The sequence below is a fragment of the Vulpes lagopus genome, chromosome 6 (assembly GCF_018345385.1).
Source record: "Vulpes lagopus strain Blue_001 chromosome 6, ASM1834538v1, whole genome shotgun sequence".
NCBI lineage: Eukaryota > Metazoa > Chordata > Mammalia > Carnivora > Canidae > Vulpes > Vulpes lagopus.
In genome coordinates, this window is record NC_054829.1 from 38,126,583 (window position 1) to 38,154,451 (window position 27,869).

Sequence of the window (27,869 nt, forward strand, 5' to 3'; positions counted from 1 at the left end):
GGATTCTAAAGACATGGGCCAATGAAGAATCACAGGCAAGCACACGCTCACAAACACAAAGGCGCGCGCACACACACATACCTACACACACCCCTACTATAGAGTGTTAGATTGTCAAGCTCTGACAATTATTTTAATGAAACAGTAGGCAAATTCAAGCTGATCCACATCTTAATGAAAAATAAGCAGCCAGAAAGAAATCCATTAAAAAACAGATTAAGAAACAACAGAGACTTAAATCTTGTAGTCTTTCTAATGGAAGGGAAACAGTTTCCATCTGTGCCTTGCAGTACAGTAACAGTATTTCCCAATAGAGACTAACATCTTTCCCCATGAGAAACTTCTCATTTACAATGGCATGGTGTTTTAAAAGGGTGGGGTAAAGGAGGAATTACACATACATGATTAAATTTCTTGTTTGTTAAATCAAGCTTTATTGATAAAATGGAATTCAGAATACCTTACTAGGAACAGCAGCAGGCCCAGCCAATCATGATAGCAAAAACGTGGCAGTCTCCTACTATATGTAGGAAGCTGCTGCTTATCAATTAGTAATTCAACGTAAGGACTTGTAAAAGAGGTGCAAAGAATCAAGGCATTTTAGCCCCAAGATTGATATTCTTATGAATATACTGTATTACCTGCAATACTCCTGGCAACAAGGCAAGAACAACCTAAAAGACAGTTAAAGGAAGGGACCAGCTTTATCAACAGTGCCAACCTCACTGCCAAGATAGTTTTCGGTTAACTCCCTGCATATTGGGCTTCGTAAGATTTTGGAATTGCTCTCCATAATCGTGTGCACATTTGAGCGTGTAGCTGACATGGCTGCTGCTCTCCCCGTCCCAACCCCAAGTCCAAACACGACATGACTTGAAAGGTCTATATATCTGTTGCATCACACAACAAGCCAAACATTTTTTTGTAACTTTGATAGTGATTTAAAGCAGTTCATAATTAAATATGAGCATTTTGTACAAGGACAATTACACTTTACAAAAAACAAAATCATACAACAAAAATTGCTGGAGTCTGATTTACAACATGAATTATGGTTTGAAATCACGTTTACATAAGTCTCAAATTTACAAAAAAACAAAAAACAAAAAAACAAAAAAACCAGTCCTGGGCTAGCTGTTGTACGGCTGAAGCTCTCTGGTGTGATCCACTCTCACCCATGTCACATGTCCTTCTTTAAAGTTGAGGATGGATGTTTAAAAGGTTCAAGGAAGTTGAGCTGTACTCTCCTTTGGAGGTGAAGGTAAACTCCATGGCTAGATGAGCAGTTTTACCACATGTCATCAGTTGATGTAGAGTCCTTCATAAAAGGAAACAAAGCAAAACAAGGAACTACATTAAAGCTGAGAGGTGCCAACATATTACTTTCTGGATAATGCAGAAAGATGGGGTTTTGTAAAGCTGACATTTAGACTAACGCTTTTTATAGTATAGAAGTAAGTGTATGTGTGTAAATGAAATATCAGTATTCAATTTGTTAAAAAAATGTTAACCCTTTGTTTTGAATGAAACATATGAAATACCATTTTACCATGATGTTGACCAAATGTATTTCTAAACCAGTATAATTGCTAAAAAAATTTATTTTCAATTAAAACCTAACTTTTTTTTAGAACACTACTTGTATAAACTTTTATTACATAAGAAGAAATTAAGGCTTCAAGTAATGTGAGATCTGAGGATTCATAATGCAATATATATCTCAGAGCCGTGCCCAAATGATTTTAAGTTCCCACTTTTCTGTAAACACCAATACTACAACAGAGTTCTAACAGGAAATTCAATTGCAGAATATGACATTCTAATGTCTTTTTATATAAGTAGAATTCTCTATGTTAGCATCTAAATGAAGTATATACTCCATGGTTCTCAGCAAAGGTATTTCCAAACATAAAAACTATTTAGTGGAGCTGCGCATTCTGAAGTTCTATTGCAGCTGCTTATAAAACTCAAGATTCTGAGCAGAGCTATTATTCCCAACTTTAAAAAATCACTTAGTGAAGGTAAATCTTTTGAAGCTGATTGCTTGTAGAGGCTTAAAAAAACAAAAATAATTCAAAGGACTTTCTTCTTTTTTGAGAGAGGTGGCCACTCACCATGATTATGTCCTCAATCACTAGAACTGTGGTGCAGCCAGAATTCAGAGCAATCAATCAGGGGTGTGTGTAAGAGAATGGGTACACTGAACAGCTCTGCAAAAACAGGTAGGAAGGATATGCATTTAGAGTGGAGGGGAAGGGAAAGTAGACAGAGCCAAAATGCTACTTACAGTGTCATCATTTTTGTAAGGATTCAGTCTATTGTAAACGGCTTCAATTACATTCCGCCTAAATTTAAAGAAATGCAGAAAGTTAATTCTTTAGAGCACAAAACTGTTTAATACTTCACAGTTAGGTGCTCATTAAAATGTCAAAGATAATCTTATACTTAGAAATTATTTTAATTCTATTTCTTACTATCAGTAAGTGATCCTCACTTTAAGACATTTGAGCCCCAATGATAACTAGAGGTGAATTTACTCTAAAATGTAACATTCCACCAACCCAATTACTAGAAGAAGACTAAGTCATAGTTTAAAAAAAAAAAAAAAAAGCAGTCTACTTCATTTATATATTGTCTATTTCATTTGAACTGGCTTCTGTGGTTATGAGTCAGCAATGACGATGCAGTTTTAAGATATAACACTAACATTCTGGTTAAGAGTTCAATGTTAGTTTTGAAGTAGAAGTAACTTCAACATCTGTTGCAGTAAAATAATTTAAATAAAATTTACATTTAAATTTTAGCTTTTTGTAATACCCCTTTTAAAAGGCTCGATTTTAAAGCTGAAATTTCCCTGCCAAGTACAGGACCTTATTAAATAACATTTTGTTAAAAAATCTGTAATGGTATTTATAAGTTATAGCCTCCGTACTTCCAAAACTGACTTGAAGCAGTTTAATAGTCATTTCACAGAAAGTCATATTGGAAGAAAAGGTTTCTAAGAAAAGCTTCAAATAGGAATTTCTACAATTACTAGTTAGAGAAATGATTATAAAGAACATGGCTACATTTACAGAACACAGTAGAGAATGAAGGAAATTGTCTAATATCTTTGCAGGTCAATTATGTGGATATCATATAGAGGTAAAACTCTTTGAATTATAAAATTTCTTAAAGTCTCCACTTAAGTTTATAAAGATGTAAGCTTAATATCTGACACAAATTAGTCCAGTTCTATGAACTGAAGTTCACATAGAAAAAAGCAAGAAATGCATCCTCCCATCTTCCCTCACAACAAAATCCAACCAACTAGGAATCAACAACAGAAAACAGTGGGAAAATCAGGGATGTAGAAAAATGGCTCAGATGGAAGAAGAGAAAGATGTTCATCCCTGGGGTGATAAATTATCCAGGGATTGACAAAATCAAATTATAATGTAATAAAAATGTAATAAATGTAATAATAATAAAAATGACAATTAGAATTTTGTAGTGCTACATAATTTAGTTTAAAAAATTCTTTCACTATTTAATGCTATCAGGCAATCAATGTAACCCAAGCCTCCACTAAAGACAGCCTTCAGTACAGTCAGTTACAAACAATGACATTCTGACATCTATCCTAAACACACGGCATTTTATCATTAATAATGAAAAACAATGAATCACAGGCTAAACATTTGAAGATACAAGTAATTGCATCACTTTAGCCATTAGGTAAGTATACATCTGATCAATGAACACCTAACATTTTTATGTACTGAGATAAATTTTAACAGGATGCAGAATATAACTTACTTGCTTGCCAATTCACCCCCCGGTGGGAGGCTGGGGATGTTCTCACTTGCTAATGTGCGCATCACATGGACTAAGTCAGGGACGCCTTCCCCCTGCTTCTTTATGATTTCTGGGAATCAGAAGTACTTTTTTTGTAAGTGTTATCCAAATTTAATTAAAAAAAAAAACTGAAACAAAGATAACTTAGGTTTTTAAAGATGGCATTTACCACATCTGAGATTTTCTAAGCTGGTATTAGGAAAAAAATCAAGTTGACCTTTGAAAATTTGACAAAGGGATGCACAAAATGACACAAAAAATGAGATACTTTCCAGATTAACTTCAAAGAATGAAAATAAACAAGATAAAAATGTGGAAAAATGTCATGTTAAAATCAGTATATTACATAATCAAGGATATGGGTATATGAATGAGAATATTCTTAAGATGCCAACTAGTTACTTCTGAGGAGGTCAACTCCTCTCTTCAGACTGGAAACATGTTTCCTGAATTTTGCAGTTTTAAAAAAAATAACCAACGTCAAAATTTGAAAGGGGAAAAAAACCTTTTAAATATAATGGAATTTACTGATTATATACTAACCCAAATCATTTTTACGTATCTTTGTATTTGCAAAATGATATGTAAGTAGCATGTGCAGGTTAGGTTATATAACTGAATACCACTCACAGCTTAATTTTTGTCTGAAGATCTTTAAGCAGTAAACAGCTATGTAATACCATTTCCTTAGTTGGTTATTTGAACAGGGCATATGGAATGGAAAAAAATCTAAATTTCATGATAAATTTTTACAAAGAAAAAATTCAAAAAACCATACAACTGTATTTAAAATTGTTAATTTCAAAACATCCAGTTACAAAATGGGTCAGTGATATGATCTGCAGTGTTGCCATGTAGATGCATACTGTTATTCATACCACAGAATACCAACAATTATGTACAAACAACTTAAAGAATTCTCAAACTATCAAGTATAAGAAGTCTTTTCTTGGAGTTATTTGTTCTAAATGCAAGATCATACTAAAGGTATTTGTAAATTAAAAGTTTAAGTTTTGCTCAATTATCTGTTTTTAAATGTTTACACTAAGACATTTTCTTTGTCATCATTAGGGCAATAAAATTATCATTCTAGTTCTCAATTTGTAAATACCTTTGAAAATCACAATGCATATAAAGATCTTCCATCCTTTGGATCAAGTCTCAAAATATCAATTCCTCATTAAGGCCACATTATATTAAAAAACAGACACTGCTACTCATATTTCTTTAAATGGCTCAAATTGTCCTTTTGGAATTAAGGCCAAATTTCACCATGTATTATTTTTTTGCCTTTTTTTTTAAACCAGTCTTAAATCTGAACAAAAAGCAAGGATCTCAGATTTGGTTTGCCAAGTTCCTTTATTGTATAATCTTTAACAGCTAGTATTCTACATGGTTCTAATGCTGGAAATCTGCTGTACAAAAATAAAGGGTTTTGATGTTTACCTATGCTACACAATTTCACAATCTAAAGCTGTAATACACTTAACATACAGTCTCTGCTAAGCCAATACAATTATTGGATAGATAACTAAATACAACAGAAATGAACACTGATGATAAATTCAAGCAATGATAGTTTCAGGTCTAAAAAACATTACCTTAATTCACCTATATTTGATGTATCTTACATCTCCTTTGTTAAAATATTGGGGTATTTTAATTGTGAAGAAAATTACAGGAAGACAAATTCTTTAAAAAAAAATAATGTAAGGCTTTAAAAACAGTTAATAACTCCTATTCCACATGGGACAATACATTTAAATTGTCTTACCATTAATGCTACACTAGCATTGCTTCTGCTTTTAAAAAGGAAAACAAAATGAATTTTAAGAAATATTCCTTCACTTGCTCTTGGACTATACATTTTAAATAGAATTGTAAAAAGATTGAATGCTTTTACTAAAGAATATATATATATGTATAGAAGATATGTTTCTCATACTAACATATAAACACATTCTGCTCTTCCCCACTTCCCTCCACACCAAGTCTGAGGGATCCTAGCAGTCATCTCCAAATTAACAACTTTAAAGCTTGGGCAGTCAGCAGAAAAGATTTAAAAAGTACAAGAACAATCTTAAATTGGCTTAGAAAGACCACAAACTTAAGTGATATAGTTTAAATTATGAGCTGAGTCTTTTTATCGCAACCCTAGAGAGAGTCAAGTATTTAGAAGGGCACAGGTAATAGGAGCGCTGAAAAGTCTTTCCTTTGATGGTGTGGACAGAGAAGCCAAAGTATGCAAAATAAATAAAATGAGGTTTAGTAGGTCACAGCAATTTTGAAGACATGTATTTAAAGAAATAAAGAAAAAAAAATTATTCAGTGCCTGTTTTAGAAGCTGAATGCGGTACTTTTTACTTAGAACAACTTTTGCAATATAGTTACATTCTATGTTTTAAAATATAGTAGCAATTTTAATTAATGTAGTATTTATCCTCTAGTTGCAGTCTTATCAAACCTACCTCAATAAAGAATAATTCATCAATAAAGAATATGAAATTTGATTTGTAACATAATAATCTCAAATTGAATGATACAAGTATAATACTTCAACATATCAAAAATACTGAGTATTGATGTAAACTGTTCAGGTGGTAATTCTTCCTTGATAAAAAGCAATAAAAAAACTTAATATTATAACATAAAATTATGTATATAAAGCAATTATTTAGAATTGCACCAAAAACTTAAAAGAGTGCACACGATAGAGAAACGTTGTAATTCATTTCTAAAAACGTGATCCTATTTCATAGTAAATGAAACGGAAGTACTTATTCTTTAAATCAGTAAGAAAACATGTACACCCAAATTACTTAAAAGTGCCAATAAATCAAATACCAATTTATCCCAATACATATTCTTATGGTTTCATTTTTCCACTAGCCAGCAGTTTGAACCAATGTGATATAACTTGGTAGCATTCTAAATATTTTATTTTACTGTATTATATATATAAATAACATTTCAAAATGATTCATTTAAAATATAAAAATTCCAAGAGCCTTAGGTAATAGTGAGAAAACAAACCCATTGAATAGTATGTCCAAAGAATGAAATACTAAATAGTACATACATATACTAGATATATCACTATCAAGTGGGGGAAAGCGATAAAAACAAAATAGCAGCTCTAGATAGTACTGAAAATCAAAACCAATCATGATTCTAATAGCAGACTGATTATAATTGATATCAAACAGTAAAAAGGGAGAAAACAAAATTAAAGTGCATATTAATTTTAATAATGTAGGCACAGCGGAATATAATAGTGTGTAGGTCAACGCTTACATGCTATTAGATCTTTAACGTGCAAATTCATGACATTAGGAGCCCCAAATGCATTTTAACGCTATCATAGGCATGTCAAGTTTTTCTGCTTAAAGAAACTGCAAATCTATATGCTTATTGCATATATGTAGTGAAATGGAATTCTCTGGGGAGACCTTAGCATTATAAGTAGTACCTGCATATAAGGTCATTTATATTTTTTCAAATATTTAAAGGCATTACACTTGAGAGTTACAGACATCTTTCTAATTGTCTCAAAGTAATTTGCAGAATTAAGACAAACATATTTCTGGAATTCCCAACTTATTTTTGCTTTTATTCAGCATTTCTAGTTCTGCCAAGTAGACACCTAGTATATCTTCTACTCAGGTCTATGTTGTCTTGGTGAGGAAGTTTATGGCTTAGGCAAGAAGACTTGAAACAGTTTAAAATATATTTGTAAAAGCTGTGGCATATGAAAGTTTCTAATAACCAGGCTGTGATCTTCAAGTTATTAAAAAAAAAAAAAAAAAGGTCCTAAAGATCTTAAATCCGTATACATAGCTTTACACAGAAAGATGGTATTCAAATTATCACCATCATCAATAATCTGCTTATAATTAAATAAACCACATATCAGACTTTCCTGGCATAAAATTACTCATGCCAGTGAATTCATCAAGAATTTCAAAGCATACAAACACTTTTTAGCCTTTTTAAACAAAAGTATCCTGAACAGAATGTACAGGGTCACACTAGTTCTTATTTCTAATATAACTGTAATAGGACAATCAAAAGCATCTGAACAGTTACTACAGAAATGCCCTTTCCCACTTTTGTACACTAAACACTAGATGTCAAAGGCATGTAAAGATCTAAAAGCTAAAATATTAAAGTTTGATTGTGTTGAGGTTTTTCTTTAATTAAAGCTACTTATTTTTTGTTAAATGATCCACCTTCTACTCTGCTTTCCAGGTACTTGTCCAATTCTGCCTCCTTCTTCACTGCTTCTGGTGATACTTTGGGGGCATTTGGAAAACAGATCAATATCACACTCATGTTGTCTCGACTTCCCTGGGAAGAAAAAAGTTTGAGAAATATTATGCTTTTGTCTTGCTCTTTAAAGCCTTGAGAACTTTTACAGCCATGACAATTTTAATTATACTTGCTCTAACATATATACATACATATATATTTTTTTCAAGGAGAAAAAATATGCATATGTAGAGAGGCACACCCCTGTACACATATACTACATATGGTATACTGTATAACTAACACTCCAAAAGACAGGAGAAACACTACAGGTTAACCTCCACTACAACAATCATTTTTTCTAATGCTATACAGCAAAAAGATTTCTGAACATTTTACTGGTGGCCTACTTAATTAGAAGTGATACCTAATAAAAATAAACATACACACACACACTCATTCAACAAAACTGAAAATTCTAGTGGCATTCCTTACAAGAGGATTTGACCTATACTTACATGTATACTTGAAACACTTATATTTAAACTAATTTGCTCCATAATAAATAGAAACATGGAATTAGAAGTAAAGCTATATATATAATTTAAACATTTTTAAAATCTTCATAATTTTAAAAAATTAACTTTTAGGAAATATATTTATTTTTAAAGATACCTAGGTATGATTAAAACACCTGAATCAATGTTAGCATCCCTAATATTCCTCTCTCTCTTGGGAACTGGAGTTAACTTTTACATCTTAAGTATCTGATTCCTCAATATGGGAGAACTGACCTTATGCCATTAGTTTAAGTAAACCAAGGAATTTAATATTAAAAAGAATCTTGGATAAAAACAGTATAAAATGCAGCAGATGATAAGGTACTGAATAATTTTTAAAATGGAGAATGCAGAAGAGATAAAGTGTTAGATGAGTCCTAATTTACTAGTGTCTGAATGTTACAATTCTCTCAAGAAAATAGCATTTAATTTAGCCGGTGACTATTTAATTCTCAAGAGTTCCAGAATTAAGACCAACAAATGGATACTACTTTTATGCATACTAAAAGGGACAAAGAACATATGCATCACTGTTCGGGTCTCCTCAAATTCAGAAATCAGTAGTGTGCACTAGTAAGTTGCTGCTCTATTTGTTGTGGTTGTTGTTTTTTTTTAACATATCTGCTGGATATTACATAAACTTGATTTGTGTTGGATGTTACATAAATCTGATTTCTAAGTATGATCAGATTTTAATTAAGATTTTAAGTAGAGCTGGCAGTATGCTTATAAAACTACAGAGAACATAAAGATGGCTTTCTATCTCTACATGTTAAAAGAAAATCAAATATGTAGCCTCAAAAGTTTTATAAAATCAACATTTGTTAAAGAAAAAGAAAAAATTACTAACTAAAAATTTAATTCCTCAGCAGTCCTATAAGTTAGATACTATGATCTCTACTCAATAGCTGAGAGAGGCTGAACAATTGGTCCAAGACTATGGAGTACAAAAGTGACAGAGGTCAGCCTGACTCAAGGCCTGACTCAGGTGGGCTCCCTCTTGCTCAGCTTCCTCCTCTGTAAAATAAAGGGGCTGAGCTGGCTCATCTACGATATGATCCCCTTTGATCATCCCAACAACCCCATGAGACAGGGTGATAGTATCTCTTACCTTTTTTACAGTTAAAGAAACTGATTTTCCAGAAAGCTGAAATAGCTTACCTGAAGTCATACACAGTCTTACACCAAGTTCTTCTGACTCCGCGTTCAAGGCTATTTTTATCATATCATGCCAATTAATCACTAAACTTTCTTTGTTAGTGCTACAGATTCATTAGACTATAGTCTCAAAGTACTTCCATGAATGTAAGGCAATATCACATGATAAAAATAAATTATTAAAATTCTAAAATGCTTTTTATTCATTAGACACAGGGGCCTAATGCTCCCCCCCCCATGCCTTTCCTTTTAAGACACACACCATGATATACTCTTTCTGCCTTTGATAATCTTCTACAATATTAAAAAGCTGAGGTAGTCATGGTTACTAAAAGACCATTCAGATTATAACTCTTGCATATTTAGTAATTGGATAATTTCTAAAAATGTTTCCTAAATGTTCATAATTGGTAAAGAGTATCCTACAGTTTTGTGCCCAAAACTCATTTCTGAGAACTAGTTTCTAAAATGATTAAATACGAGAGTAATAATTAAGATGACATAAAATCATTTTTATCTTTTAAAATAAAGTCTAGCTACCTTATACAAACAGGTGTCGACTACTTCATTGCAAACTTTCTCAAGGTCATCAGTGACTTCAAGTCTGGATCTTACAAAATCACAGAGCTCTTCATTTCCCATAACATCCCAAATACCATCACATGCAAGGATAATGAACTGATCATCTTCTTCAGATCTTTCAATATCATGGACTTCAGGCTCTGGTGAGACAAGCTGCTCTGTAGGACCTTTTCCATGGACACATTTGTAATCAAAGTCCCCAAGGGCCCTCGATACAGCCAGAGAGCCATTCACACGCTGAATCATTACAGAACCACCTGCATTCTGAATTCGTTCTTTTTCCAGCGGATTACTTGGTTTGTGATCTTGTGTGAAGAAGTGAACTTTCCTGTTTCTACAAAGTAAACCTCTCGAGTCTCCACAGTTAATGAAATAAGTATGTTGAGGAGAAATTAAGACACCCACAGCTGTTGACCCACTTCTATCTGCACCATGTTTCTTCTCTGACATAACTCTCATGTGTTCATCAATCTCCAGAAAACCTGTTCTGATTCCATTCTTTACATTTTCCACAGAAGGTGCTCCTGCAGACCCTTTAAAATCCTGGTTATTGGTGATGTGATCTAACAAATGCTCACAGCAGTATTTGGCAACCTGAGAACCAGCATGCCCATCATACACAGCAAAGAATGACCAGGTTTCAAGTCCACTTGGCAAACCGATCACAGCCGTATGTGCATCCTCCATTTCAACTCGCCAACCTTGCATGCTGCTTAGCCCATATCGCAACCCATTACCCTGCCCCTGGGCATTATGTTTTTCCATCTTTGGTTTGTCTAAAAATGCTCCCATTATGTCTTGATATTCTAGGTCTGCAAAGGAAGAGAAACAGAAAAGTTAATAACTATCTTATATATAAAATACATTTCCAACATCCTTTTTAAGAGTGAAAGAGATATAAAGAAAGCTTTAAATAAGAAATCACAACTCAGGGGCAGTCGGTTAAGCATCAGCTCATGATCCTGGGATTGAACCCCATGTCATCTGGCTCCCCACTCAGTGGGAAGCGGACTTCTCCCTCCCTTACCCCTCCCACCACTCATGCTCACATGCTCTCTTTCATTCTCTCTCAAATAAATAAAAATCTTTTAAAAAAATCACAACTCTTATAAGCAGACACTTATTGTGTTGCTGACTTAGAACCTAGAGATTAACAAGAAAGAATTGGGAGAGAGGTTGATCAGGCACAGCTTAGAATGAACAACAGGCAGAGGGAACTAAGGCATCAAGATAAAAGTAGCTGACATGACACTTCCCCACCAGAAACAACCACCTGAGGTAGAAAGGAGGCTGGCAGTGGTTATCAGTTTCCATGAACCAAGACAAGTGTTTTAGGATGCAATGAACAGGTGAATGAATCTCTCTCTCAGACCTAAATTATATGTGTATGTTAATCAAGAAAAAGCCAAATGAATTCACAACATACCAAAAGCCTACTAATTCAAAGCATCTTGGTTGAATATTTAGATTTTCTAGTTTTATTCTCAACTACCTACAGTTTTGTTCCTACTATATGAACTCTCTGAAAAAGTAAAAAAATGATCTACCCACAATGATCCAAATTTGCACACTCATTCCTGTGTCTGCTCATATCAGTCCCCTTAACTGGAAACCCTTGCCCCCCTCCCTACTTAAAGAAAAAAGTATATCCATCTTGCAAAATCTAGTTCAAATTCTACCTTTTCCATAGGTTTTTCAGTCTTTGAAAAAGCCATTAGTTATTAAATTACAATAAGGAGTACAACCTCAACTGCCAAAGTGCAAAGCAATTATATATACACACAACAAAGCTTGTTATATATAACAAAATCAACCTATTGTGATCTACTGTTCTATCAATTTAGCAGTAATCACATGTATCATTATTATTATATTCTATGACCATTAGGTATAAATAGTAAAGGAGATTAGAGGGTCTAGGAACAGCCATGTGGACAAGCTGGAAAGCTGAGCTATCTAATCCTTTCCCAATAATCAAAAGCTAAAAATTCTGGTCTGAAATGGGCCCATACAACACAGAGAGACAGCTGGTTAAAATTTAGGTTGACCTTTACTTGAGTAATAGCCTAGGAATGTAGAGACATGGGATCAAAGTCATCAAATAAGTCACAACTGAACTCAAACCAATCTAAAAGGAGGACAGAATTAAATTTAATGGAGGTAAAATGGTGAGGGGAAGTATGGGTAGGTAAAAGTACCTAGATAAATCAGGATGCAGTTATGAGACTAAGGGATTGATGATGCTAGTGATGCTAAGCTTTGAGAAGAAGTTGGGAGAAAAAGGGTAAGAAAAACTCCTTAGGAAGGTAATAGTTTCCCAGTAACCTTTTCCCCCTTCTTTTCCTACCAGGGCCAAACTAATACACAAGAGAGAAGTCTGGCTGATTGGTGTGATAAAACAATCTCCTGCCTACTCCTCTGTCCCCCAGTACAATTCCACTAATGAAGGTAAATAATGAAAACTAGCCATCATTCTTTATGAGGGTAAAATCTAATCTTTATGATTAGATTACCGGATATCAAGTTGGTATACATTATTATGGTAAGAGTGAGTGCTTTGATTGGACAAAGGATAACATAATGATGATATCTTAATAGCAGACAATATTTAAGAATAATTCTAAATCATTCATTCATTCTCAACAACCCTCTAAAGTGGGTAATAATATATCTTCAATTTATAGATGAATCTTAGTAAGACAAAAGAACTTGGCCAAGGTTACTCAACTGGTAAGTTTAGAGGAATCAGGACTCTAATTCAAGTACCATTTACTACTAAGACAATGGTCTTGATCATGGATATACAAAAGAATTATTTGTGGACTTTTCGAAAAATTATAATTAACAAATCAGAATTTCCACGATAGGGTTGGAACCTAGGCATCTGTGCATCTATAGAAAAGATTAGATGGGATGCCCAGATAGGTAAATGGCTAGATGATGACTGAGCCATCATGAAGTTAAGTCATCTGCTGAAGGTCAAAAGCAATTTGCCTCATCTCTGTACCTCAATACCTTTAGCTAGGCTAAAGGAGAGGAGAGAGATACACTTAAGATGCTTGATAACTACTAATATAGTGTTCCTTATCTGTACAACGAAGATACTTATACTTACCTCTGAATGTTGCTTCAAGGTTTAAATGAGGTAGGCAAAAATAAGGCACTCAGCAAACAAACTAATTATTACTACATTCCTACACACATAGTCACATCTGGATTCTGATATTACCTAATAGGGAACTTATTATTTTCTTTTGCAGAAAAGTCCAGTAGCTATTTTCCAGATATATATATAAAACTATCAAATAAATAATTACTTGAAGATAAACAGGGTAAAATTCCTAAAAACAAAACCCAAACTTTCAAAAAATGTATTAGAAATGTAAATACATAACAAACCAAGTCAACCATCTGATAAAATTTTAGGTACAGATCTATAGCAAATATAAAAATCTACATACATCAAGGACAAATTAATAATTTTGTGGTTGGACTTTCACAAAGTGAAAATAGACAATTCAGAAATCTTACCTCCTGGGATTCTGAGTAATTTGTAGAATCCAAGTGAAGCAGCCAACAATAGCTACATAAATATAGCAGATGGTTATGCAAATACAACACTTACCAGAAACTACTTACTTATAAATACTATGTTTACATAGTCATCTTCCAGAAGTGGACTACTAATTGTATAGTCAAATTATTAAGTTGGCACATATCTATAAATAGGAAATCCAAGGAGATTCAATCTGCCCATGAAAGCTTAAGCTAGTTTCTAAGAGAAATTCTAGAGTCGCTTCGTCTTAAATCTACTCTGAGCACATGCTGGATGGATCTCACCACAACACTAGCTTATCAGTTGATCTGAACTTTTCAAAACAAAGTACTATGACAATCACAAGACTGAATTCATCTTTGATATAATCAGAAAATTTAGTGAACACTTTTTGTCTTTGAAAACCAAACTAACTCCTAAATTGAAAAATTCTAAGGTTGGGCCAGGAAGTCATTCATTAAAGTTCATCCACTGGTTTTTATTAAGCAAAATTGATCCCATAATCATAGCAAAAAAATCTTAAACCTTGTCATTTGGTTTAATCTGCTCAAATATCCTGCCCCCCGCCGCCCCATAAAAGCTCTATATAGTCAACTGTTAAGATCCTTAAGTGACATATTAGCCCCTAAACAAGAATCATTCAAGTAATAGTTTGAGCAGTCTCTTAGCAAAAAAACTGAGGAGTAAAACCATACAAAGTCTTTCTCTGTTTACCTATGGGGACACAGTCTAATACAGAACCCCTCCAGGCTCCCTAAACAGAGGACAAAATAGACATATGTAAACAATGTAGAGAAATTATATTCTAAAGACTAGGGGGAATTAAGAGGGGGATAAAAACCATATATGAGAGACTAGGAGCTCCTTGGGGAAAGAGGGAAAAAAATGGAACTAGCAGTATAGGTGGCAGTGTACATAATATGGCAAAATTCAAGTCATGTGCAGTAGGCTGTGGGATATAAACTCTTTACTACTACCAAATGTTTATTCTACACTGCCCACTAATGCTTATATATGAACAGACTTGGTCTTTATTTGACTCCTTCTTCTCTAGCTACCCATCTGCCTTTTCCTTCCCTTTGGGATTCAACTTCTTAAAAATAACTGTTGATGCTCCACATTGTTGCCCGGCCATTCCACCAAATGAGCTCCTCCAAATTGCTTAATCCAATAAACATTTTTAGTCCTGATTTCACTGACTCTTACAACAGCATTCGATACTCCCTCTTCCAACTTCCCACTGGCTTTTCAAGATGTTACACACACTCCACTTTCCTCCTGCCCTTAGCTTTTCCATTCTTGTTCCTTTTGCAGGCCCATCTTCATCTTCCAAGCCATTAATACTGACATTCAAGGCTTAGACCTCAGCCCTTTTCTCACTTAATGCTGGCGTCTGAACTATTATTCATGTGTATGAAGGAAAGGGAACCAGATGATATTTTAAGATACACAAGGATCAAAGTATACACTCATACTTTTTAAATGAGAAATCCAGCCAAGCAAATATCTACTCACTGTGTTTTAAAACTATGTTCATCTCTATGATGTGTCATTAGTTTCTCTTAAATAACCTGCTTCTTAAAAATCATCTAAAAAAACCCAAAACCCCACATATAAAGTAAAAAGAAGTTGCAAAATTGGCTACTTATCCAATTTACTACTAAGGAGACACCCATTTTATGTCTATAAATGGAAATAGCTTTTATAAGATTAAACTTAAAAGTTATAGATGCGTCCAATATGTGTCTTTAGACAAATCCTTTAGCTTAATTTCTAACTCTGTTCATTGATAAACAACCTTGATTAACCATTTTCAGAACAATTACCTTGTTCTGAGAAATGTTGAAGTGAGAAACCTAAAGTTCTAAGAATACCTAGGTAAATGGCATTAGTAAATACTATTTCAGTCTAAAATCATGCTGATGAATTCCATTAAAAATTTTTTATTCTCAATACTAAAATAAAGATTATGAGATAAAATTATTTTACAACAGAAAAATCAACTTACAGAGAATGAAAAAAGAAAAAAACAGCTACCAACTAGGACTACAAACTGGTAGCCTGAATTTGATCTTCACATATATTGTTAGCCCCTGCCCCTGAACATGTGTTCTCCAGAGTTCCTACTACTCCTCCTTATTGACCACATGGCATGTGAGCTTGCATCATTTGATAAAGAGGACAATGCTTGTGACTGTAACAGCATTCAATCCATAAGGATTTACTCTAATCTGATTTTTCATGAAGTGGCTACCTCAGCTCAGAGAAGCAAAACAGAATGATACTTGTAATTAGCTGAATAATGGCTTCAAAGGTACCAGGTCTCAATCCCATAAATGTTACCTCATTTGGAAAGAGTCTTTGCAGGCATGATTAGTAAGAAACTTGGAATAGGGGGATTATTTTGGATTATACTGAGGCCCCTAAATGCAATCAGAAGTGTCCGTATAAAGAGGCAAAGCAAGAATTGTCACAGAGGAGAAATGATGTGAAGAGATTTGAAGATGCTGGCCTTGAAGATTACAAGAGATATATGGCTACAATCCAAGGAATGTTGCATTCTTCCCTAAGGCCTCCAGAGTGAACACATTCCTGCCAATACTTTTGGAATGGTGCCCTCTAGAATGGTAGGTAAGAGAATAAATACGTATGACAATAAGAAACTGGAGTATAAAAGTATTAATAGGGCTAAGGAAAGAAATTTAAGAGATAAAAATTATTGTAATATTTTAAATGGCATGTAAAACAATAATGAGCAAAGAACCTATAGAAAACAATCTGCAAGGGGTAAAATTCAAAGTAAGAGAAAACTCACCCTGCATGCAGTTAAGAATAAAGAGATAGAAGTAGGTTAAGGATACAAACAATGCAGATCCAACAATTTACTTAGTACACTGTAAAAAGAAAATCAAATAATGGAGAAGAAATAAAACTTCAGAGAAAAAAGAAATCCTAAACGGAGGGAAAATTTGAATTGATGATTGAAAGTGTTCATCAAGTAGTAATTTTAATAGAAAATAACCAACACCAAAGTATAGTTTGATAATGAATTTTAAGAATACAAGAACTCAAATGAAACAGTCCAAAAAAATAAAAAATAAAAACAAAAATAAAATCAGGTTGGGCTCAAACTTTTGTCACAATATGCAATAATGAAGTAATGCCTAAAAATGTTGAGAGTAAAGGAGGATAGTCCCAGAATTCCACACCCAGCAAAGTTGGCATTTATATGTGAAGATAACAGAAAAGTTATTATCAACTATGCCAGCACTAAAAAAGTATCATTCAGGGGCGCCTGGGTGGCTCAGTCAGTTGAGTGGCCAACTTTTGATGTTGGCTCAGGTCATGATCTCAGAGTCCTGAGATGGAGCTCCACATCAGGTTCCATGCTGAGGGGAGAAATCTTCTGTGGATTCTCTCTCCTTCTCCCTCTGTCTCTGCCCCTGTGTGTGCGTGCAAGTGTGTACAAATTCACTCTCTCTCAAATAAAGTCTTTAAAAACCTATTTAAAGAAAGATTAATGCCATCAAGAGATTAATCAAAACCAGAAATACAATAAATGGAGATGTCATAGTATATATAAGACTTTGGGATGGGCAGAATACACTTGAGCAAGTACAGCTGACCCCTGAAAAACATGGGTCTGATCAGCAGAGGTCCACTTACTTATGTCACTTTTTTTTTAAATAAATGCAATACATTACTATAAGTGTATTTTCCCTTCATTATGATTTTCTTAACATTTTTTCTCTAATTTAGTATAAGAATATAGTATATAAGGGCATCTGGATGGCTCATTGGTTGAGTGTCTGCCTTTGGCTCAGATCGTGATCTGGGGGTCCTGGGATCAATTCCTGCATCAGGCTCCCCGCAGGGAGCTTGCTCCTCCCTGTGCCTATGTCTCTTCCTTTCTCTTTGTGTCTCTCGTGAATAAGTAATTATGGTGCTCCTAATCTCCATAGTGTCCAACGGTCAACTGTGTAACAAAAGTCAAGGGTTGTGACTTTAACTTCAGAGAAAGAAAAGCATAAGGAATGTCAATAAATAAGACTTTTAAAAAAAAATTGATGAGCGTGTACTTTAAAATTTTAACGTATGAATTTTATGAGTTAAATATTTTTATGTCAGATAATTCAAAACTCAAAAATACTATGTGCTAAAATTAAGACTATATTTTCTGTTCAAATATGCTTGAAATATTGATTAAAAATCAAGCATTTAACTTGACTGAATATTGGAAAGCAAAAGCTTTAAAGTTTCTTAACATACTCCCACCTATCCTATCCCAGGTACCCCTCCCCCCATAAAAAAGAAAAAGAAAACAAATGACACAGACCATATTATCTGACTTTAACAATAACGGTAGATGTTAAATGGTAGATGTTGGTAACAATAAAGAAAGAAGAAAACTTCAAACATCTGGAAATTACTTTCCAGCTTCTAATCAATCTTGCATTAAGTTTGTATATTTTTACAATTACAGAATATTTAGAAACAATAATGATAAGTAAAGCCTTTTGTCAGATTTTGTAAGATGTGACCAAACCTTATTCAGGAAAATTCATTTTCTTAGTAAAAAAGTGATAATCAGTATACTATATCTCAACTGAAAAAGTAAAAAGAACAACCACTTGCATACACACAGACCTAAGGAAAGAAATACATTAAGGAATATATCAAGAAAAATTAAGGTAAACATGATATCACAAGAGAAAAGTGAGTAAAAGAGATAAAACATTAGGCAGTCTGAGAAAAACTATTATTCAAAATTAGAACTCAAACAAGCTATACTTGCCTCAGACATAGGTGCTTTGTTTTGTTTTTATAAAACACATTGTACAATTCTTTGCTAATAAAGTTGAAAACGTGGAGGAAATAGACAATGTCCTGGAAAAACAAATTACCAAATTTTTTTCAAGCAGTGACAAAACAGAGACCAGTAACTCTGGAAATAAATGAGAAAGCTACCAAAGAACTAACCTTCAAAAGAACTCTAGAGCTCATGAAAAACAAAATAAAAAAAGCAGAACCACCATTCCAGGTTAAAGAAAACCACAGAGATATGACAATAAAGTGTAATGTGCAATTGTGCACTGGCTTATATATATTTGTGTGTGCAAAAAGAATATGCATTGTATACACACAAAGGGAAAAAAATTTATAAAACAAATGTGGCAAAAAATTAGTCATTCAGGTAAATACGAAAGTTCACTCTACCTTTCTTCAAATTTTCTGTAAATTTAAATTGTTTTCAAAATATAGTTATGAGGGACGCCTAGGTGGCTTGGCAGTTGACTGTCTGCCTTTGGCTCAGGGCATGATCCTGGAGTTCTAGGGTGGAGTCCCACATTGGGCTCCCTGAGGGGAGCCTGCTTCTCCCTCTGCCTATGTCTCTGCCTTCTATGTCTCTCATGAATAAGTAAGTAAAATCTTTAAAAAAAATAAAGTTCTGAAAAATAAGTGTATCAGACAATTTCACAACCAAGATCTTGCAAGCCTTAAAAAACATATTACTGCCCCAATTACCTAAATTACCTAGAGAAAAAAGCTTCCCAGTTCATTTTTCAAACTTACCATAATCCTGATTAAAAAATGGCAAAGACAGTACCAAAAAATAAAACTATAGTCCAAAAATATTAATATAGATACAAAAAATCCTAAGTAAAATACAAGCATATAGAACAAATCACCAAGTAGAGCTCATCTTAAGAATTTAACTATGAGCCAACATTCAGCAACCTATTAATGTCATCTTTTTTAAAAAGTTCAAAGAGAAAAAAGCTACATGATCATCTCTTCATCTGATAAAATTTATTCCATAATACGGTACTATATATTTCAAGCCAAAGAGGAAGCATAGTGATTAGAACAATTCCCAGAAAAGAAGCAAACACAAGGATACCTGCTACTCTTACCCTAATACTTAGTGAGGTCTAGAAATAGAGATCAATATGATTAAGATTTTTTTAAAAGGCATAAAATTATGAGAAGAGATCAAATTGCTATTTGTGGATAATAATGTGTGATGGGAAACTCAAAATCTAAAACATTATTAAGAAAAAAGGTTCAGTACGGTTATCTGACTACATACAGAAAACTGTTAATAATAACCACTTAGAAAATAAAAAGATGCCAATAAAAGTATACCTAAATAAATAACCAAAGAAATATTCAGGACCTTTAAGAAGAGAGCCTCAGAATAAAAGACACTCCTCTTTCTGAGACAAGAAGATTCAATATTGCAAAGATGGTTATCCTCCCTTTATTAATCAATAAATTCAGTGTAACCACAACTGGGCCTTTTTGTTCCCAGACCTTGATGAAATGATTCCAAAATTTATATGAAAGAATAAATGTTTGAGAATAGCCAAACATTCTAAAAAACAATAGCATTTTCCATTTCTAATATTAAAGTAATTTCAAATTATAGTATTTAAGAGGGACTACCGTTACAGGATTTATCAATATAATAGAACTGAGACTCTGGAAAGACAACTGTGAGAACAAAAATTCAATAAATGGTGTTAAAACAGCCGGCCTATTTCAATCCTTCCCTCCCTATCACACATCTTAAAATAAATACCAGGTAATTAAAGATTTAATTTTGAAGTACTATAATAAAACCATACAAATACATCTAGGTAAATATTTCTACAACCTTATGGTAGGAAAGGACTTTCTAAGTGTAACATTTTTTTTTGGCATTGGGCAAAAAAAGACTCTAAAGGAACAAAAAGCAATCCCATAGGAATAAGACTTCTACACTATAAAACCAAACTCATAGGCTTAAAAGACAAATATCTGTAAATAAATATTTGCAAGATGTATGGTAAAGTTAATATTCCTAAAACAGACAAAAGTCTCTTAATAAGACAATAAAATGAGCACTTTAAAGGAAAAGAAACAAAGAACAGGCACTTCAATTTATAAAATAATACAAATGGACAATAAATACATGGAGTAATAACCAATCTCAATAGCCAGTAAATGCAAATTTATTTTTTATTATCAAAAATTAAAAATTATAATGTCCAGTATTGGCTAAGGAGTAAAATAAAATATGCTTCTCATAGGTAGAAGAGTAAACTGCCACCTTTCAAAAGGACATGTACCACACACATTAATTTTAAATATTGACGTCCACTTAAATGGCTTTCTATATTCACACTCTGAAGTGCCCTTCTATTCCAAAAGTACTTTAAAACAAATGGACTAGGGATGCGGGGTGGTTCAGCGGTTGAGTGTCTGCCTTTGGCTCAGGGCGTGATCCCGGGTCCAGGGATCGAGTCCACATAGGGCTCCCTGCAAGGAGCCTGCTTCTCCCTCTGCCTATGTTTCTCCTCTCTCTCTCTCTCTCTCTCTCATGAATAAATAAATAAATCTTTAAGAAGATCAAGCCACCTGCTAAAGATAAACTCCTGTAATACAAAGCTTTTTGTGAGCTGAAACCATGTGCCTCCCAGGTTCAACTAACAGAGATGGACAAGAGTCTACATCCTATATGAGTAGTAACAGAGATTAAAAATGCCTGGTGCAAGGCTGGGATAGTACTCAGGCTCCCTGAAACTCATGCCTGGGGTTGAGGGGCTCTGTTGCCTATAAAAGGAGCTGGAAAAAAAAACTACTAACCATAACCTGGAGCTATAGTTGAGATGAAGTTAGGTACCCAGTGAGTAGAAGTATAGCTCTTCTTTTAGTCTGTCTTTTCTTGGAGAGATAAGCCTGATTCTGATGTTATCAAGAATCAGAAACCACACCTCCAATATAAGACATGGTTTCAGACTAGGCACCCCAGGGCCAAGATGTTGGCACATGCAAAAACACTGGATAAGAAGGGTGAAAACAAAGAAAACAAAACAAAAAACTTCCATTTGATATGAGAACACAAAACCAAACTCCAAAACACATGAGGAAAAAAAACTATGATAGACAGCCAACAGCATCAACAATTGTAGGAATTCAAACTAGAAGGAAAAATAACAATCTGAAAATAACTTAAAATGTGTGTTTACGATCCTTCCAAAGTTAAAAAAAAAAAAAAAAAAAACAATAGACATGAAGAGGAAAAAAATTTAAAACATGAGAAATCAAACCAGAATAGGTAGCTATTAGAGAGAGAGAACCTGAAAAGGAGAAAAATATTCATTGAGGAATAAAAACAACACTAGCTTTATAAAGTCAAGGAGTTAAGTTTGTAAATTGAAAAATGATACTTAGGAAATGCCTAGAAAAAAACACAGAAATTAAAGAGGAATACTGGTAAAACTATTCAAAAATAAAGGGGCGCCTGACTGGCTAAGTGGGTAGAGCATGCAACTCTTGATCTCAGGGTTGTATGTTCAAATCCCATGTTGGGCATTGAGATTACTTAAAAATATAATCTTCAGAAAAAAGGACAATATAAAGGTCAAAGAATTTTCTAGAATTGAAGAAAGATATGCATATTTAGATCCACAATGTATTTCAAAGAGTACCTCCATATAGCCCAACATACACATACCTAGGCACATGGGATTGTGTTCAGGGTTGTCAAGTACAGGGGAACAAATACTAATATGCCACACTCAAAAAACAGGGCTCTGTCCTGCATATATTTTACATATATTAACATAATCATTGCTACAACCCCTATTATATTACAGATACTATCTCCTTATCTCTGTTTAGAACTCGCCCAAAGTCACACAGTAAATAGTAGTGACAGAATACAGAAAAGTAATCATTTAAAAAACTGCTATAGAGAGAAGAATTACATACAAAGGCCTAACAATTAGGTAGAAATCAGACTTCTCAGAGATCCAAGTTTCATAATACAATGAATTATCTTGAGAGTACTAATAGGAAGGGAGTGGGGGTAACCTACTAACCAAAAATTCTTTATTTGCTAAAAAAGGAAAGTAATGTATAAAACATATTTTCAGGGAAAGATTACTAAAAGATATACATCTTAGCAAAAAGAAAGGTAAATTCAGGAGTGAGGTACAACAGGTAAGGACAGTGAAATATTTGGCTGATTAAATTAGGTATTAAATATAAAAAAGAAAACTTTTTTCATGCTACCAAAAGAGGAAATAAAATTGTAGAGTTATACGGATGTTGAAGGAATGTTATTTTTAATAAAATATGAGCTCAAAGAAAAAAAATCACAAAATATACAAGGAAACAGGTTGCCAGGAGGAGTTAACATAACAAATATAAGATATAAAATAACTATGTGTGAAATGTTTAACAAGATTTCACACACCAAAAAAAACTGGAAAATGAGAAGATATTATTTAAAAATTCACCAGGAAAATTGGGAAAGAATTAAATACCACTTTTGGAAATTAAGAATTAAAAATCGTTGATACTAAAATTTCAAAGGATGACAAGAGATTAGAAACAAATGCAATAAATTTAGTTCACTGAATTGAAGAAATAAAAAAAAATTATGTTCACTTCAAAAAACCTACAGCCAAAGGATAAGGGGAAAGAGGAAGGAGAAAAAAATCAAATTCTCCAACAATATTAAGTAGCATATATAGTCCACAAAAGTAGCCCTAAGAAATTTTTTGGACTATAGTGCCCCTGAAAGCCCAGGAACTATTAACTAATCTCTCTGTTGATGTCAACTCCCTAGAACATGGCTATGGTAGTAGCACAATTCTTTATATTCTAAGTCAACATTCTACTGAGAGAATCAGAAAACACCAGGAAAATAATGGTACCTTACTCTGTAAGGCACAGCCTAATCTCATTTAACTAATGCTCTTCTGGTATCTCATTTTCTTTTTTAAGATTTTACTTATTTATTCATGAGAGACACAGGAGAGGCAGAGACATAGGCTGAAGTTGAGAAGCAGGCTCCCTGCTCCTCCCTCAATACCAGGACCTGAGCCAAAGGTAGAAAGAAGCTCAACCACTGAGCCATCCAGGTGCCCTCATTTTCTTAATATACCTAAATCATAGCAATCTTTAAATTTGTACATCTTTACTTTAGAGGTACAAGTTTCCTATAGGGCCCATTAGCTTACAGCTCATAGGGCTAAGAATATATATCATTAGTTCTCATCCAGAAGTGCTTTTTACTTTGGGTTGCTCAGTAGGTCTTCAGCTTTCCCTAAAGTTATGAAGATTTGTATAGAGCTCTTTTGAGTAGAAAGACTTGTTATACACATATAAAAATTACACACATACTTTGTAAACTTGGGTTCCAAAACTAAAAACATTCATTTAAATCAGATAACAGGGCAGCCCCGGTGGCACAGCGGTTTAGCGCCTCCTGCAGCCCGGGGCATGATCCTGGAGACCCTGGTTCGAGTCCCACGTCAGGCTCCCTGCATGGAGCCTGCTTCTCCCTCTGCCTGTGTCTCTGCCTCTCTCTCTCTGTCTCTATGAATAAATAAATAAATAAATCTCTTAACTCTTAAAATAAGTAAATAAAAAGCCCACCAAACCCAGGTTTGGGGGTGAAAAAAAATAAATCAGATAAATTTTATATGCTAAATAATGCATCTCATTGTTATAAAAAAATTAAGTATTTTCATCACCTGCTCCTCTAGAAAGTTACACACAAAATATTGTAGGCAATACTCTGATAAGGATCTGATTACGAGGTTTTAAACATACCATCCAAGGTGTAAAATAGAAGTACAAACAGTTCCCATTAGTTTGTACTCCCCTTCTCCCAAATTTTGAGTTTGCTTATTACAGGATTTTGCTACTTTATTGCTATATGTATGACTGCAGCTCTTTGGAGGCACTTTTACGGATTGTACCTAAAATCCCACTAACAATTCTAATCCAACCAGAAGGCCTCTGAACAAATCAAATTAGATTTTCTTTTGAAGGGCAGCCCCGGTGGACCACCGGTTTTGCACCGCCTCCAGCCCAGGGCATGATCCTGGCAGACCCAGGATCGAGTCCCACGTCAGGCTCCCTGTGTGGAGCCTGCTTCTCCCTCTGCCTGTCTCTCTCTCTCTGTCTCTCATGAATAAATAAATAAAATCTTTAAATAAAAAAAAAGATTTTCTTTCGTGCTAATTTTAGATCCCTGAAGTAGTCCATTGAGTTTGGAGGCACTCAGAATAGGATTTTACCCCTTCAATTTGAAAACCCTCAGGGGACAGTGCCATTCAATTCTCTGTGGGATTTCTCCAAAGTATCCCAAGGTGATAATGGTTTCCCATGCTACACTGGTTCAAACCTGAACATCTTCAAATAACCCAAAAAAATAACACATGACTATAGTTCAGCTTCAAAATTCCTATACAGAGTTCTGGAAAGAAAGTATGTCAAGGGTACTAAACCTTATCAGAATGTGGAATTTCATTTGTGCTTCATTGACATGATAACTAAAACTAAAAGTTCAGAAGGGAAAATTTTTTTAAATTCTTATCTTCTACTGCATGACATTTTTGCCTTTTCTTTCTTCCCTCTAGGTCTTATTCTCTCCTAGGCAATCTCCAAGTTTTATTCTTCTGTACACAAATTCAGTATCCTGGGGCGCCTGGTGGCTCAGTCGGTTGAGTGTCTGCCCTCGGCTCGGGTCATGATCTCGGGGTCCTGGGATCAAGCCCCATGTCGGGCTCCCTACTCAACAGGGAGTCTGCTTCTCCCTCTGCCTCTGTCCCTCCCATTCCCCCTGCTTATGATCTCTCTCAGATAAATAGATGAAATCTTAAAAACAAAAACAAAAACAAATTCAGTCTCCTTGCCAATTTTATACCATTTCTATTCCTGTTCTCATCAGTAGAACGTCGTCCCTTCCCAGACTGATCAATTCGTCTTCTATTTTCCTGTCCTTGCCTTTAATTCTAATTCTTGGATTTAGGGGAATAAGAAGGTAGATAGAGTTCAGGCAAGTCAGCTGCAAGGGGAAACATTTCTGTGAACTGCAAGCCTGAGTTTGAAAGACAGAAATGTCTACTCTACCAATACTTTATGGAAAGCTGAAGAACTACTGAGCAACCCACAGTAAAAAGCACTTCTGGATGAGGGCTAATGATATATAGTCTTTGAAATTTTAATACTAATGAAGAGCCTAATTGTCGGTTTAAATTTGGATACAGTCTCCCAATTACTGAATTATTTTTCCTGGTCAGAGGAGGAGGAAACCACCATTATTTAAGCTACAAAAGGAAGCTACATTATTCATCACTGGTTATCTCACAAGATATACAAGCTGTTTATAAAAGCCAGAAATTAACTGATTAAAAAGTTATCTGGATTCCATTTATATGAAATATCCAAAAAAAAAAAAAAATGTACAGAGACAGAGAGTAGATGAGTGGTTGATACTGGCTGGGGGAGAGAAGAATGTGGAGTGACTGCTAATGAGTACAAAGTTTCTTTGGGGGTGATGTAAATGTTCTAAAATTAAATTGTGGTTAATGGTTGCACAATTTTGTGAATACACTAAAAACTACTAACTGCTAACTTTAAATGGGTAAATTTTATGCTATGTGAGTTATATCTCAGTAAAGTCACTTAAAAAGATTGCTTTTTAATAGTTTTATTAAAAATAAAAATTGCATTTAATAGTTTTATAGTTCTCTGTGTCTATATTTTATTTTGCATAAAAAGATTTTAAAAATGGCTGGAGTATATGCAACATGGAAAATACGATATTAAATTTTTTCAAAAATTACTTAAAACTTCCTCAGCTCAACATTTCATCTTATAGCTTCAACTAAATATTGACTTCACTTTTTGAATTAAATACTTTTTCCAAAAAAACAAATTTCATCCAAATGAATTAAAATGCAAGAGTGTCACTGAGTTAAATATCTAAATTTAAAGGCCCTGAATTAACCTTAAAAATGAAATTTCAAAAACCAAACCATAAGTAACCAAACCAACCAAAATAAGTCAGATACAGCTCTTCTATGCTAAATAGTATTTCCATTAAGTCCATAACACGTCATTTTTTTTCCTACCAAATATCATTAAAAAATAATCAGTCTTTGCTGAATTAGGTAAAAATTTACAACTACCGAAACCATAGTTGCCTGGTGTAGGTATTAGCAGGGGTCTCAATTTCACATGGTACATGTACAGAGCTTGCCACTTTTGAGGTTTCCTTCATATTTCACAATTTTTTAATATATCAATATCTTCTAGACATGTACTGTAATATGAATTACATACTCCATGAGGTAGTCATAAGTTTCAACAAAGGTATGTGCCTGCACAATTTTAAAAATAAACTTTAGAAGTACATAATTACCTGAAAAATATCTAAGCTTAATTTAGTTGGTGGGTTCTAGGGACTATAAAAATTAGATACTGACCTATTTCCACTAACAACTAAAGTACGAGCAAAACACTGAAAAGATGTGGAAAGCATATTTAGTTTTCAAAGTTTTCTAAGAATGTTCAATAGTATTCACAATCTCAATTTGCCTCATCTGTTAACTATTTCCAGTTTCTCAGTTTTGAAACTTGACTACAGAAGTGGATTCAATTTCCAGTTTGCTATTTTTTAATCCTTGTATATTTGAGGATTCAGACTGAGACTGACCTAGAAAATAATAACTGACTCCCTTAGCCAATCCATTCTTTTTTCTTTTGCCTAAACAAACAAAACCCCCTGTGTGACAGAACACTTATAAATGTATGATGGTAACCTGAAAGAAAGGGAAAATAAAAGTTATTACATATTTAAGATGACAAATGGTTTATTCACAAACTATGCAGCAATTTTAAGTATTTTACACATGAAATGTCACTCCTAGAAGAACCAAAATGTATTTGCCTCTAAGAGAAAGACTTCTGTCCATAAAATCTAACATTCTGAAGAACAGATTCATTCACTGAGTCCACAAGTTTTGATGAGATGCTTTGTGTGTATGGAAAAGTGTTGGGGGAACGCCTGGATGTCTCAGTGGTTGAGCATCTGCCTTTGGCCCATAGTATGATACTGTGATCCTGGGATCGAGTCCCGCATC

General features: G+C 33.9%; 1 protein-coding gene across 5 annotated transcripts in view; it reads right to left on the reverse strand.

The window, feature by feature from the left end:
* Positions 1 to 410: 410 nt before the first annotated feature.
* Positions 411 to 27,869, reverse strand: part of PPM1A (protein phosphatase, Mg2+/Mn2+ dependent 1A) — a 39,225-nt gene continuing 11,766 nt past the window's right edge. For 4 of the 5 annotated variants that reach the window (XM_041757971.1, XM_041757968.1, XM_041757972.1 and 1 more), the window contains exons 2-6: positions 10,344 to 11,197; positions 8,067 to 8,184; positions 3,799 to 3,907; positions 2,288 to 2,345; positions 411 to 1,318 (exon numbers count right to left, since the gene is read on the reverse strand). In XM_041757971.1, coding sequence (XP_041613905.1) covers positions 1,289 to 1,318; positions 2,288 to 2,345; positions 3,799 to 3,907; positions 8,067 to 8,184; positions 10,344 to 11,177 — 1,149 coding nt within the window. In that variant the 5' untranslated portion in view covers positions 11,178 to 11,197 and the 3' untranslated portion in view covers positions 411 to 1,288. Of the gene's footprint in view, positions 1,319 to 2,287; positions 2,346 to 3,798; positions 3,908 to 5,177; positions 8,185 to 10,343; positions 11,198 to 27,869 lie in introns of those variants that run through there. The other variant, XM_041757973.1, reaches the window with a different exon arrangement.